Source organism: Leptosomus discolor, chromosome 1, assembly GCF_034619465.1.
Source record: "Leptosomus discolor isolate bLepDis1 chromosome 1, bLepDis1.hap2, whole genome shotgun sequence".
NCBI classification, from domain to species: Eukaryota; Metazoa; Chordata; class Aves; order Leptosomiformes; family Leptosomidae; genus Leptosomus; species Leptosomus discolor.
Genome location: NC_141391.1, coordinates 131474730 through 131487355, shown reverse-complemented (window position 1 = coordinate 131487355; position 12626 = coordinate 131474730). Strand labels below are relative to the sequence as shown.

Genomic DNA, 12626 nt, shown 5'->3' with positions numbered 1-12626 from the left:
GCAAAATCAAACACTGAGTCCAAGTTCTGCTACTTCAGTGGGGTTTGTTCTCCTGAAATATGATTGCCAGAAGCCTCTGCTTATAAAGTATTTTTAAGCAAACAAGTTACCTCAATCCAGAGACGGGAGAGTTTATAGAACAGATTTTTGGTTGACTTCCATTTGATTGGATATTTTTAGTTGTGATGGATAATCTAAAGCACAGACTGATGGGTTGCAGGCAGTTTTCCTGAGAGAATATCGTGGGATTCGGTATTAAGTCTACAAAGAAATTCTATGCTGTGACAGTACTCAGAACACTCTTGGTCACCTAGATTATGCTTCTCTAACGAGAATTTGTATTTGCCAAGGATGACTTCAAAGTCCAGTAGCCAGCATCTCCGTTTTTAGCTGGTGGAGCTCAAAACTGGAGCTAGTCTCTTGAATGTCTGGTCCTAAACTGTATGTTGGCAACACTTGTAAGTTTTCTTTTTCTCAGCATTCTTAAAAAATACAATAGATTGTGAGATAAATAATCGCTTTAAAGTTTAACTGTGACCGATATTCTATCTCCTGGCTGGAGCAAGAGTTAACTTTTGAGGGCAAACCCCCAGGGCTAAGTATACTAGTAAACTCCAGCTGCTTTGTACTTCTTTGCCGATACTGAGAAGCCATAAACCAAATTTAACTTCCCGGTTAAACCAGGTTTACAGCTGTTTTGCATTGCTGGAGTAGAGCAGAGCAGCTGGAGCATACCAGTGAATAAGGGTGATTTTTTTTCTTTGCTGGGTCTTGAGTCCCTTTGAGTTGTACATGGAATAAGCCAAGGCAGAGGCAGTCAGTTCTTGGCAGTGCACAGTCAAGTTGATGCAAGACTTGCGTTTAGAACCAAAGCCACTGTGTTTTTTCATCTTTGTGTTTGCTTTTATATTCTCCTACTAGTTGTGTTTGCCATGGGCATATAGATGTGTAATAATTAGTGTCATAGTGGCCTTATACTCAGTCTTTGTTTTGGTAAAGGCAGCCATCACCTTGAGTGTATTTTACAAGCTTTGTTGGCTCAAGTAATCTTACAAAAACACCTTATAAAACTATAATTCAGGAGGATGAAGAAGTCTTTGCGGTTAAAGTACCAGAGTAATTCTTCACTTCAGAATCAGCTTGTCTCTCATTGATTTAACTTGTGACCGTATCAGGTCTCTTTATTTGTCTATGCCACATTTTCCCATCTATACAATGTCTTCTAGTTTTGTCTTTTTGAGTCTTGCTGCTATTAATGTTGTTTGGTCCTGCTGTGGTTCCATAAAAAGGTCTTAGGCTTTAATGCTTCTTTTGGCTGTCTGAGTTTTCAACGTAGCATGAGTATAGATGAAGTTCTTGGTTTGGACAAGCTTGTACTCTCTCCAGATCAGTAAATCCTGATACTGGATGCAACTTGTAGTCACTAGTATAATAATAATAAATATTATTGGGGGATAGACTAGATGATCGTTACAAGGTCCCTTCCAACCCCAACCATTCCATGACTTTATTATCAGTAATAAACAGGTTACAAATTCTAGCTCTATGTAGTTGATCATGGGCCTAATGCTAGAAGAAGGCATGATTAATGTGGTAGGGTATGTGAATGAATAGAAAACAGTTCAGGGGGACAAGACAATATATAAGAACACCTGCAGAATGATCCATGTTATTTGTTGTGTGCAGCATGTGCATGTTTAGAAACCTTTGCCTACAGCAAGAGCAACTGCTGGATCAGCTGCATAAAATGCCATCATGGTAATCTGAAGGGCTTTGTTGAACACCAGCCTGTTTCACCTCTGCTGCTTTCGCTGTCTTTGCCACAGTTGTACTTCTTGAGATCCATCTGCAACAAGCAGCAGAAGCGAGATGTCTGCGCTATTAATTTCAGCTGAGTTCACAGAAAAAAAAATGGACATCCCCCAAATTTCCTCTGGCCACGTGTGTCCAGGATATTTACCTCCTTTGTAGTCTGCAGGTTCTGATTGCCAGCAAAACGACTGCAGGGGAGAGAGAAGGACAGTCTGTTGCACTAAATGTTCACAAACCCTGCAAACAAAAATAAACAGTTAAAACCCTCCAACCTAACAGCTTGTAACAGCTGCCACATTCCACCCAAGAGAAATCTTTATGCTAATAGAATCTGACAGGATCTACGTTAGATATCTACATGTATGCAAATAAAAAAAAAAAAAAAAAAAAAAAGAAAGAAGAACGGAAAAAAGAGAGGAAAAAAGAGAAAGAGAATAGGTCTTTTGGGCTCCTCTGGGTAGGTCGTGTTTTATGTATATAAGAGATTTGTCATTGTTCTCACTCCTGTAGTTTACATTCTTTGATACCTTGGAGTAAAACATTTGTTGAGTGCATGAGCTGCATGATATGGCCAAGTACTAAACTGCGCTCTTTTTGTTTTATTGGTTATATAAAGGGAGCAGTAACCCTGCTGTGCTCCAGCTGCAGGGAAAATTCTACTGAAGAACCATGTATGAAGTTGCATAGAAAATTAATGTCTTTTAATGTCTCACATACCAGTTTGCTTCTTGTACCAGACTGATGAAAAAGCGGGGAATGTACATGAGGAATACTAGGCAGCTGAGTTAGAAATAAGTCAGGCAGCAGCAGCTTGCTCTTTTGAGTAAGAGGGCTCTGATCCCAGGACACACTGTTGGTTCAGGAAGCTGGTTGGGGTTATTTTCCATCATCTTGGGGCACTCAGTGGGGATGCTGACCTCAGAGTCACCATGCTTGTGAGAATGGTGTTTTCCTTCCAACCTGCCAACAAGAAGCCTGGGAATTTGTGGATATAAAGAAATTATGAGCTGAGGATTTCCAGGGTGATCTGAGATAGTAGAAATGGGAAAGGGATTAAGAAAGAAAAAATCTGAACTAGTTTAATGTTCCTCTGTAATCTCAGCAACAGCCATGGTATCCCTGGGAGCTCTGAAATTGCCCCTGTGGTCTTGTTAGTAAGCTCAAACATTGCTGAAAGTGCTGAGAAATTTCATCTCCTCCAGGTCCAACACTGTTAAACTACAAGAGCTGGATATATGGTCAGTGTGGTAAGAAGAGATGATAGAAAGTTATCCAACAGGGTAGTGGAAAGGAAACAGCCTTTTTGCACAGTAGCAATGAGAGAGAGCTATCTTCAGGGCTCAGAGAATTTTTTTGTACATTGAACTTTTCAGTAGTGTCACATTAGACAGTTTCAAGCTCCTTGAAATACAATGCTTGCAAGAGCCTGTTTTTGACAGATAAGGCCAAGCCCCATGGTCAAAAACACTTGGTCAGCCTGTTTATCCAGCAAGCTGCCTGTGACAAGGGCCAGTATTTTAGGAACTTTTCTGTGGATTGTGTCTGGGGAGAACGTATTAATCTGGAGGAGTTAAGCATTGGCGTTTCCCTGTGGTCATTGGGTCCTTCTCCACATAGACCAAAATGGCTGTGTTTTCGTCTGGCTACACGTCACTCCTTAGAAAAGCAGAAATAATCAGTGGAAAGAGCAGAAAAAAAGAACATAAGGAATGAGCAAGAGTGGAAACGGATGGGTTTAGAAGAAATTTGCAAGGAGGAAATGAAAGAGGCAGAGTGATATGAACTGTGCTGTGAGCAGGAACTTTGGAGATGCTCACCTCAATAGCTATGGTGTAGCAGGAAGGGCCCTTTTTCAAGCAGACAAGTGAGGGCAAGGACCCTGTACAGAAAATTAGGTAAGATCAGAAAGCGCAAGTTCATGGGTACCTGTAAAAGCAATGAGGAACATTTTGACCTGAGACTGCCTCAACTGAAAGTCCAGTGTAATACTGTAGATTTACAAACCTCAGTTGTATCTGCTCCCACTTTTGCTATTTGCCAGCAATGGATGAGCTTGTTTTGGAAGTATCCTTTCTCAAGGACTGTACTCTACCCTAGCAAACAAAAACCATAAAACTATTTTAATTGCTTCTTGCCTAATGTATGCCAAAAGTGGCACAGATTGCAACCTAACATGGCACCAGAGAGCCAGCATTCTTATGGTAGTAGTCTGAGAAGGTCTCAACTCTGAAAGGAAGCCACTGCATGGGTAGTCTGCATTTCCCTGTGGCTGGACCTTGAATTCAGCACGTGGTCTTTTGTACAAGGCATCTCTTCAAGGAAAGGCAAATAACCTTATATTGTTCACTTTGGAGCTAGAAGAAATTATAGGAAGCTTATCTTCCTCAGAAATCCTTCTGTTTGTACTTCAGTCAGACACAATATGTAGTACCAGCCACAATCTGCGCCTTAGGGTGTTCACAGGCATGCTGTTTTGTTGGATCTTCAGGAGCTGTTCCCTTACACCAATATAAAGTAGAAGAAATTCTCTGACTTTAGTGAAGTTGCACCTCACCGAAGCTTGCACATGAACAAAACCAAGCTCCCAGTTCGAATGCCAGAATAAAACTCAGATCTTCCTGTCTTGTTTCATTGTGAGTGAGTATGCACAGCAGAGTGGCTTGATCTGTGCTAGCTGCCAGCTGCCGCAAGTGATTACTACATATTGAGACTGGTTCATCCTGCACCCCTCTGTATGTTGCTCACTTACATATGTTGACACCTGACTCTTGATTAATCCAGAATCCTAACGCATATACAGAACTCTAGTTAGGAGTCACAGAGTCTTATAAAGCTGGGTGTCATTAGGGACGATTTTTGTACGTCAGATGCACTTAACTTCTCCTGAATTCCCTGGGTCTAGAATGAAATCGGTGTCTCCAACTGGATGACACCATTCAGGAGGGCAAGGAGGAGCTCAGGAAAGGCTGAAGAAAACACAAAACCCATCTCAGTGCCTACTGAGACTGAACTAAGAGCAGCAACACTAGTGACTCTCCCTCTCCCATTTCCAAAATTGGAGGAAGGAGAGGTACTTGCTGTTCTGTGCACTAATTTGGGGGTAATTACAGATCATAATTCAAGACACACAAAAAATAGTCCGTGAAAGAAAAAAAGTTCTTTTCTCCTTTGTGTGGTACTGCATGGTTAGGTAGATACCAACTTATCAGTAATTAGTGAATTCCTTTTGCAATTTTTGATTTGTGCCAGCATGGCAAATTATATCCAAGGTTGTGGCTCTCCTTCCACTTCCATTATTGTCAAAAAAACCCTCCAAAAATCTGTAAAGTCAGTGGAGTGATATCAGCATAAAATCAGAGAGAGGGGTCTTAAGCCCCTGATACTTACTTTTCTGCAGCAATTCCAGTCAATTCCCAAGGATCCCCAAGACTCCAGCCACATGCCCAGTTTGAAAGGCTGTCCAGGAAATGCTGGAATGATGTGGGGACAGCATCTAGCCAAATGCCATCTGTTGGCCGTTTACCATACTGCTTCAGGGGATGCAGAGTTTCAGAGTGCCTGAACTAAGCACTGGTGAGGTGGCCTAAACAGGTCTCTTTAGGTTCAAACCTGCAGTTTAGTACCTCGTTTTGGAAGGAGGACTCTATAACGGAAGCTTTTCCCTAGGTCCAGCCTCTTCAGACTCCCAGTGTAGTTTACCTTTAATTCCTTAGGACCTCAGAGAAGATGTAAGACTTCTGGTTAATGGTTCAGCACTTGAGTAGATATACAAAAAGACTCTACTGTGATTTGTGAAGCATACTTTTGCTTTTTCTTGAAGGATAAAGTGATTAACCATCACCAGGAAAACAAATGTCCTAAGCGTAGTGACTCCTATCAAGCTTACACTTCAACCCTTTGATGTGGAATAATTTGAGCTAGAGGAAGCAGACATATATCACTTTGCTGCTGCATCACTGGGCTCCTGAAGCAGGGAGCAAATGTCTCAGCCTCTCTGTACTCTTAGACTGATTCTCTGTTCTATGGTCACAGAACCCCATATCATATTATCCTGAATCAGCTTGTGTCTAGGATATCAGTTCTGGGATATCAGTTACTGGTCTCCCTGTAACAATCCTCTGTTGGTGGGTTTGTGCTACTCCTTTAGAAGGATGGACCTGTTACTGTTTCAGCCGAGCTTGGAATTCAGTGGGAGACATAAAAGACTCCATATTCAAAATGTATTGGGAGCAATATATACGAAACTTTTCTAATGTCCTACAGAATTTCTATATTGTACTGGCAGATTGTCTAAATCACAGGCAAGGTTTACTGAAAACAACCTTCAAGCAAAATGACATATCACCCAGGGTTCTCATAAAAGATAAATGCTTCCTGATCCACTTGGGCTGGAAGCTTCTCATATACTATAAGCCAAACAGTTTATGTCCATGCCACAACAGCAATATGAATTTTCCAAAATATTCTATGTGGCAGGAGGTGGGGCTGGTGGTTCTGCAGGTGGCATCTTCACCCTCAGCCTTTTCTTAACTTTGCACTGATGTGCAAAGCTGCTCCAGGAGACAATGTCTCTCAGAAACACTGTAAATCTGGAACTCAGCCTTCATGACCTCAGGGTTATTAAAGAGTTTCTGGCACTTGCTTGAAATGGAAGAAATCTTAGCTGGGGTGATTTCATCAGATTTTTAACACATATTGTCACTTTTTTTTGTTTGTTTATTTTTTGAGCAAGCCTTCTTCTTCTTCTTCTCCCCCATAAAGAAAGGTGGTTGTATCATGTGCTCTTTCTGCAGTTTGCTTCAATTGCTTTCCTTGGTAACATATTCCATATGTTTATTATCTCCCTTTTTGTCTTTCAGTAGCCCAGACCATTTTCCTCACCAAAAGCTGCATGGTTATTTTCCCAGGACATATCATTGTTCCAAAAGATATATTGTAGGAGAAAATAAAACACATTTTCATAATGGTGCTGCCAAATAGCAAAAAAAAAAGTGCTCATTATTTTTGATGACAGGGATATTAAATGGAAAAAAATGTGTTGTTTAAAAATAACCAACTCTTCAATAGTAGTGCAGGAGGATATTCGATTAAATGGAATATAGTTTTCCAGTGACCCCATCTAATTTTGGGTTGAAACTATAGGTTGAATTAATTTTTTTTTAATTTCTATTTTTTTTTTAAAAATTTTAAATCTATATTTTGTACTCCATTCCCAGCATTGTTTGCTACTATTTATATTTTCTGTTGAGGGTCCTTTTTTTCAGCTGTTTCTAAAATTTTACAAAAATGCCAGATGTCACGTTGGCAACCCAAAGCCCCAAATCAGGCCATAAATCACAACAAACCATAAATATATATGTGTTTATAGATATGAAAAAGTCCATTGTACTGTTCTTTAGCACTTTGCTTGTTGACTTTCCTCTTCCCTCCGTTTAACACTCACAACAGGTAGAATTAAAATGTCTTACCTGGTGTGTTTACTTTTCAGACTCAGAGCAGAGCACTGGGTCAGACACAGAGGTGCTGGCAGAAAGGACGTCCTGCTCATTTGGCTCCCATTCTGACCTTACATCTGGTGGCTCAGGCCCTCAGCCTCCTCCACCTTCATCCATGGAAGAGATTCAGGTAGAGCTGCAGTGTGCTGACCTCTGGAAAAGATTTCATGACATTGGGACAGAGATGATCATCACGAAAGCAGGCAGGTAAGATATCTCTGAATTTCTGTCTAGTTAAAAAAAAAGGATCCTAATAAAACAAATTAAAAAATACTTTTTTTTTTTTTGAAGAAAGAAACCCTTTTTTCTTCTTGATAAGCAAAGGAATAAGTATGCAGGAAAAACTAAATGGCTGCCAGAGTTTTACAGCTGTATCTCCTATGAGCTTTCTTAAGCCAGGTAATGTTGTTTCATATTATGCTTGAATCAGTGACTCCAAAGGAGACCTAGCAGCTGCAGGAAACCGTTCAGTGTAGTCTTTCCTTTGAGCAAATAAATCAGGAAATTATCATCATACTGTTGGCTGTTCTGAATTTAAGATGAATTATGATTTTGGGGGTAAATCATCTGAATTTCCTTTCAAGTTCCCATAGCACTTCAGAAACCAGTTGATTTAATCTCATATATGGTGAAATTCAAACTCACCTCTGCACCACATGAATGTCTTCCTGCAATTCTAAACAGATAAAATGTTAATGACTTCCTGTATAAAAACCATGCAGGCTTAAGGTTTCTCTCAGCTATTGCAACTGATACCACGTCAGCTGAGGTTAGGAAGAGCCACTAGAAAGCCAGATTTCTTTAAAAAAGAAAATCTCACCCTGCCATGCTCTAGGCCAAGAGTGAGATCTTCATTGCTGCCTACTGTTAAAAAATGGCTAGAAGTCTGTTTGCCAAAACGCAACCTGAAGCCAGTTGTAAATCTCTAGATGCCTCAAACTAGGATTTTTAGCCATGTTTGCGTTAACATAATGTTCCTTACTTCCACCTAATGACGTTTTAATTCCGACGAATGCAGTGGAGTCGGGGGTCAGCACCACGGACAGCGCCGGTTAACGCGACCAAACCACGTGACCGTCCCAGGAGCTGTTCTGCCCCTGCCGCGGGCATGCAGCGGGGAATTTCCCCCAAATCCGCGGAAAAAACCACGGTGCTCCGTTGTTTATAACTTTGTTTCACGTCTGTGCTCTCAGATTTTGCCAGAACAGCTAGACTTGTTGTTTTATGTTCTTGGGAAGTGAGCATTATTTTCCTGTAGCTCCAGGAGGTACAGATAATTTGGGGAAAGTTTTATCTGACAAACAAGCCAGATAATCCCTGAAGAAGATTATCAGAACCAGATTAGCTCCCGTTTTAGATATGCGATCTCATTGGCACAGGAAGCATCTTGCATGAGTACAGAGTGGGCTGCTGGTTTTGCCCTTCTGCCTCAAATGGAAGAGGCAAAGTAACAGGAATTACAATACTTGCTATTATGCAACACATTTTCTCTGTAGATGTCAAAGCAGATACAGAGAAAATTATTATTATCCTCTTTTCATAGTGGGCAAAATGGAGACCTAAACAGTCTTATTAAGTGATCTGTCCAGTATCATTAGACACGACACCGGCAGAACAAAGTTCCTTGCTTCTGACCTTTTTGTCCTGGTGCCTGCGCCATGTTGTCTCAGCAAATTAAAATAATATATTGCTATCTGTTGGATTAACTATGATTAATTCTCTTATGATACATGGAGTAGATAGACTTAACAGTCAAAGCCTACCAACACCAGTGCACACTAAAGTGCCCAGAGCTTAGTAGTATGAATTTGATCTCAGTAGCTCACACATTTCTGAATGAAGTAGCTGACTTTTCCGGAATCTTAAAAAGGAATACCCTGATTACACAGTTGTTTTTTTTAAAAAAAGTCACCAAAAAGGTTGCAACATCAATGCCATGGCAATTTTGCAAAAAGTTCAATGCAACTCCTCATAAAAGCCTTGACAGCATTGGCAGAGGTCTTGGGGAAGGAAGGGTTCATGGAAAAAACCACAGTGAAATATTCTGGGAAGATACAACACAACAAAATGAAATACTTTGGATTAGTTAACAAAACTAAAATTTTCTATTGGGTCAGACTGATGCAGTTATACAAAAAAGATTCTGTATTTCCTTGAAACTTTTTAGAAAATCACAATATTGAATACATTGCTGTATTTTTTTTAAAAAACAACTTTTTCTTGAAATTTGTCATCTGCTGTCTTCAGGCTAGAAACGCTTATTTGTTGATTGGAACTCTGTATTTTGACATTTTTGATATAAAACTATTGTTCCGACATTTATGAATTGAAAGGTTTCATGTCAGCAATGGTTCATGGAACTTGCCATTCATGTTGCCTTTCTGACAAATATGGCTTCCCACATCACATAGCATCGTAACAAGCAGTAGATACATATCCCCAATTACACAGTAATAAGAGGAAGCTGATTCAGAATTATTGTGAGATCTACATTGGTCCTTCCATGTTGGTACATGATGCAGCTGAACTACAATTCCAGTGACGCCCCATGCCAGGAAGAATGAGACCCATTTTATGAAGAAGCAGCCTGAACCAAAACATTCAGATTCACTTCCCCTATCTGATTTTTTTCTCTTTGTTCCAACCTGGCCCCAAATTAAAAAAAAAAAAAAAAATGTTTCGACTATCTTAGATTTTAGCTCAAAGATTCTGGTTTTAATGTTTTGGAGGAGAGGCCTCTATACTCTTGGCAAAACTTTGGCCTGCATTTTCTGGTGAAATCTCTCTTTCCCTATTTCTGCAGCTATCAGAAGTGTTTAACAGCATGTGTTAAGAAAGGCAGACACCACAACTTTATTTTAAGGAGTCCAAAACAATATGTATTTTGGTAATTTTTAGTATGGAATAGATGTAGGGAAACCTGTAAGGACTGTAAAGAATATTTCTATTTCCAAGATTTTTTTTCTGTAACACCACTATTAGCATTCTCAAGTGCCTTTGCAAGCTCCAATGTTGATAATTTTTCCACTTATGAAAGACCATGTAGCACAATACAGAGTCATAACTTACTGTGCAAATCATGTATTTTTTACAATCCTAAATAATATTCTTTCTCCCTGAAAGTAGATGTTAATCATTACTTGAGTCCTGATGGCCAACTGGCTCATCACTGGCTGCCTACACAAAATCTATGTAGCTACTAGATACATGTAGTTTTTCCACTTGATGATGTTCTTCTCCCAAAGAGGTGTTAACAATATTGGAGGGATTTTTTTTTCTGCTGACTACATTTGTAGGTTAACCATTGCAAAGCATAATGAAGAGTCGGGCAGTTTCTTTAGGTGGTACATCTGTTTATTTGGGATGGTCCTTACAGACATGATAAAATTCACAAATTAAGAGTGTAACCTCTCAGATTAAACATCTTTCTTTCAATCAGGATGTGTCTGTGATGTGAGAGCTGAGTCTAGCAGTTGTGTTTCTCCAGATGGGATGCATGATAAATGATGCATCCTGTAGATTAGTTTATATAATTTCTGGCAAAAATAGCAGAACTGATGTTATTTCCTGAAGATTTCCTACTACTTATTGAAATTGTGAGAGATGCAGAGTGCAATTTGCAGCTTCTTCCTTCCCCAGGGAAGATTTTGCTCTTCCTGTTGCTTTCTCTTTGGAAACCCTGTTTGGGTCCTGTAAGGCCTTCTTGTTTTGAAAGCCCTTATAATTACATACTCAGTTGCCTATAACTACAGCTGCTCCTTAATTTTCTATGGCTCTTAAGGCACTGCTTAGTTCCTGCCTGACCCCACAATGTCTTTCTGCTTTTACCGTGTAATGCTAGTTTCTAACCTACATTCTCATTTCAAGCATATTTCTGGAGCTATATCCTGCCTACGTCAGGCCTACTACACTTTTTAGCTTTCAGGCTTCCACTCCCACTCACATTTAATTCTGCTTTGTTTTTTCTTTTCTTCATGCTGTATTTATAGATGTCTTTTTTCGTCTGTTTCCATAAACCTACTTCAGTCCTCTTAGAACTTTTCCTTTCTTCCTTTCCATCAGAATGTTGATCTTCAGAATTTAATAAGATGCTTATAACAAGACTTCTTTGTTTGTTGCGCAAAAGATGTAAATAGCTTTCTGTCAGCTGTAGTGCATTCAAATCTGCGATCACCTTTATCTCTTTTTTGTTTGAAAGGTAAATTTAGACTCCGTACAAAGTAAAATAAATTCAGCTTAAGGCCCATACTGATTTAAGCACCTAGTCCTAAAAACTTCTTTAACTCTTTTTCTCTACTCTCCTTCACACATGTACCCAGGCGACATCAGCCAAGGAATTTGAATCTCTTCCCACATGCCTACAATCACTAGATAAAGTCCATGGTCACCTGAGTTGCAGGGATAACTATTAGTTAAATGCTGCATAGAAACACTGCCCAAAGGCGAAAGTGATGTGCACTTATTGCTGGGGGAATATACTACGAAGAATGCTTGGAGTCCTGCTCTGGAAGGGAAGTGCTGCATACTGTTTATGGAGGTGGTTATATGAGTGTGATCACACACATAAGCACAGCCAGGAGGTATTCCTCTGAGGACTGAGGTTCTACCTGTCACAGATCCAGGATCTCATCTCAACAATGAGGGAAATGATCTCATCTGTCATATCATAGTCATCATATCTGTACTGTGGGATGGCTCAAACCTAAGTGCTGAGGCTGGGCTCAGCTGTAGGAGTGGAAAAAGCCAGCAGTGAGTGTAACAAGTGACCTTGTCCTCTCCTGACTCCTCTGTGACTCCTGATAGGTTAAATGGTGTTTTGTCTGGGGTTTGCCTCCCTGAAACCATGAGTCTGAGTTGTTTGAAACATGTACTTCGGGCTGTTTGTTACATCACCAAATGGTTCTGGGTCTTTTTTTTTTTTTTTTTTGGTTGTTGGTTTTTTTTTATTTTATTTCCAGTGGAAGGAAGGAAAGGCCCTAGAGTGCTCTTCAGTTAGAGACAGTAGCAGGGATTTTGTTGCAAAGCTCTGTTGATGCTGAAGGGACCCACGGAGAGGACTTCTCAGAGTGAGGGCTGGCAGGCTACAACTACCAAACTGCTGCCCAGAGGTCCTGGTCCAGTGGGACAGATAAACTTTCTCCAGTTTCCAGAAAAATGACCACTTTGGGAGCTGCTGAGAAGATCTGTTGGGCTACTTCTCCCTCATAAGTAATAAACCCTTTTGCTCCCAAATCCTGCCCTCAGCCTTTCCTCTCAGCACAAACATCTCTACATGATCCTGTGCTGCAGAGGCAAACAGAAAGACATTCCTCCCTTGCC

General features: G+C 40.2%; 1 protein-coding gene across 1 annotated transcript in view; it reads left to right on the top strand.

Annotated features, from left to right (window-relative positions):
* Positions 1-12626, top strand: part of TBX15 (T-box transcription factor 15) — a 101507-nt gene that overhangs the window by 52001 nt on the left and 36880 nt on the right. Inside the window, exon 2 of the mRNA XM_086464764.1 lies at positions 7301-7514. Within this exon, the coding sequence (XP_086320890.1) occupies positions 7301-7514 (214 nt within the window). The remainder of the gene's footprint in view (positions 1-7300; positions 7515-12626) is intronic.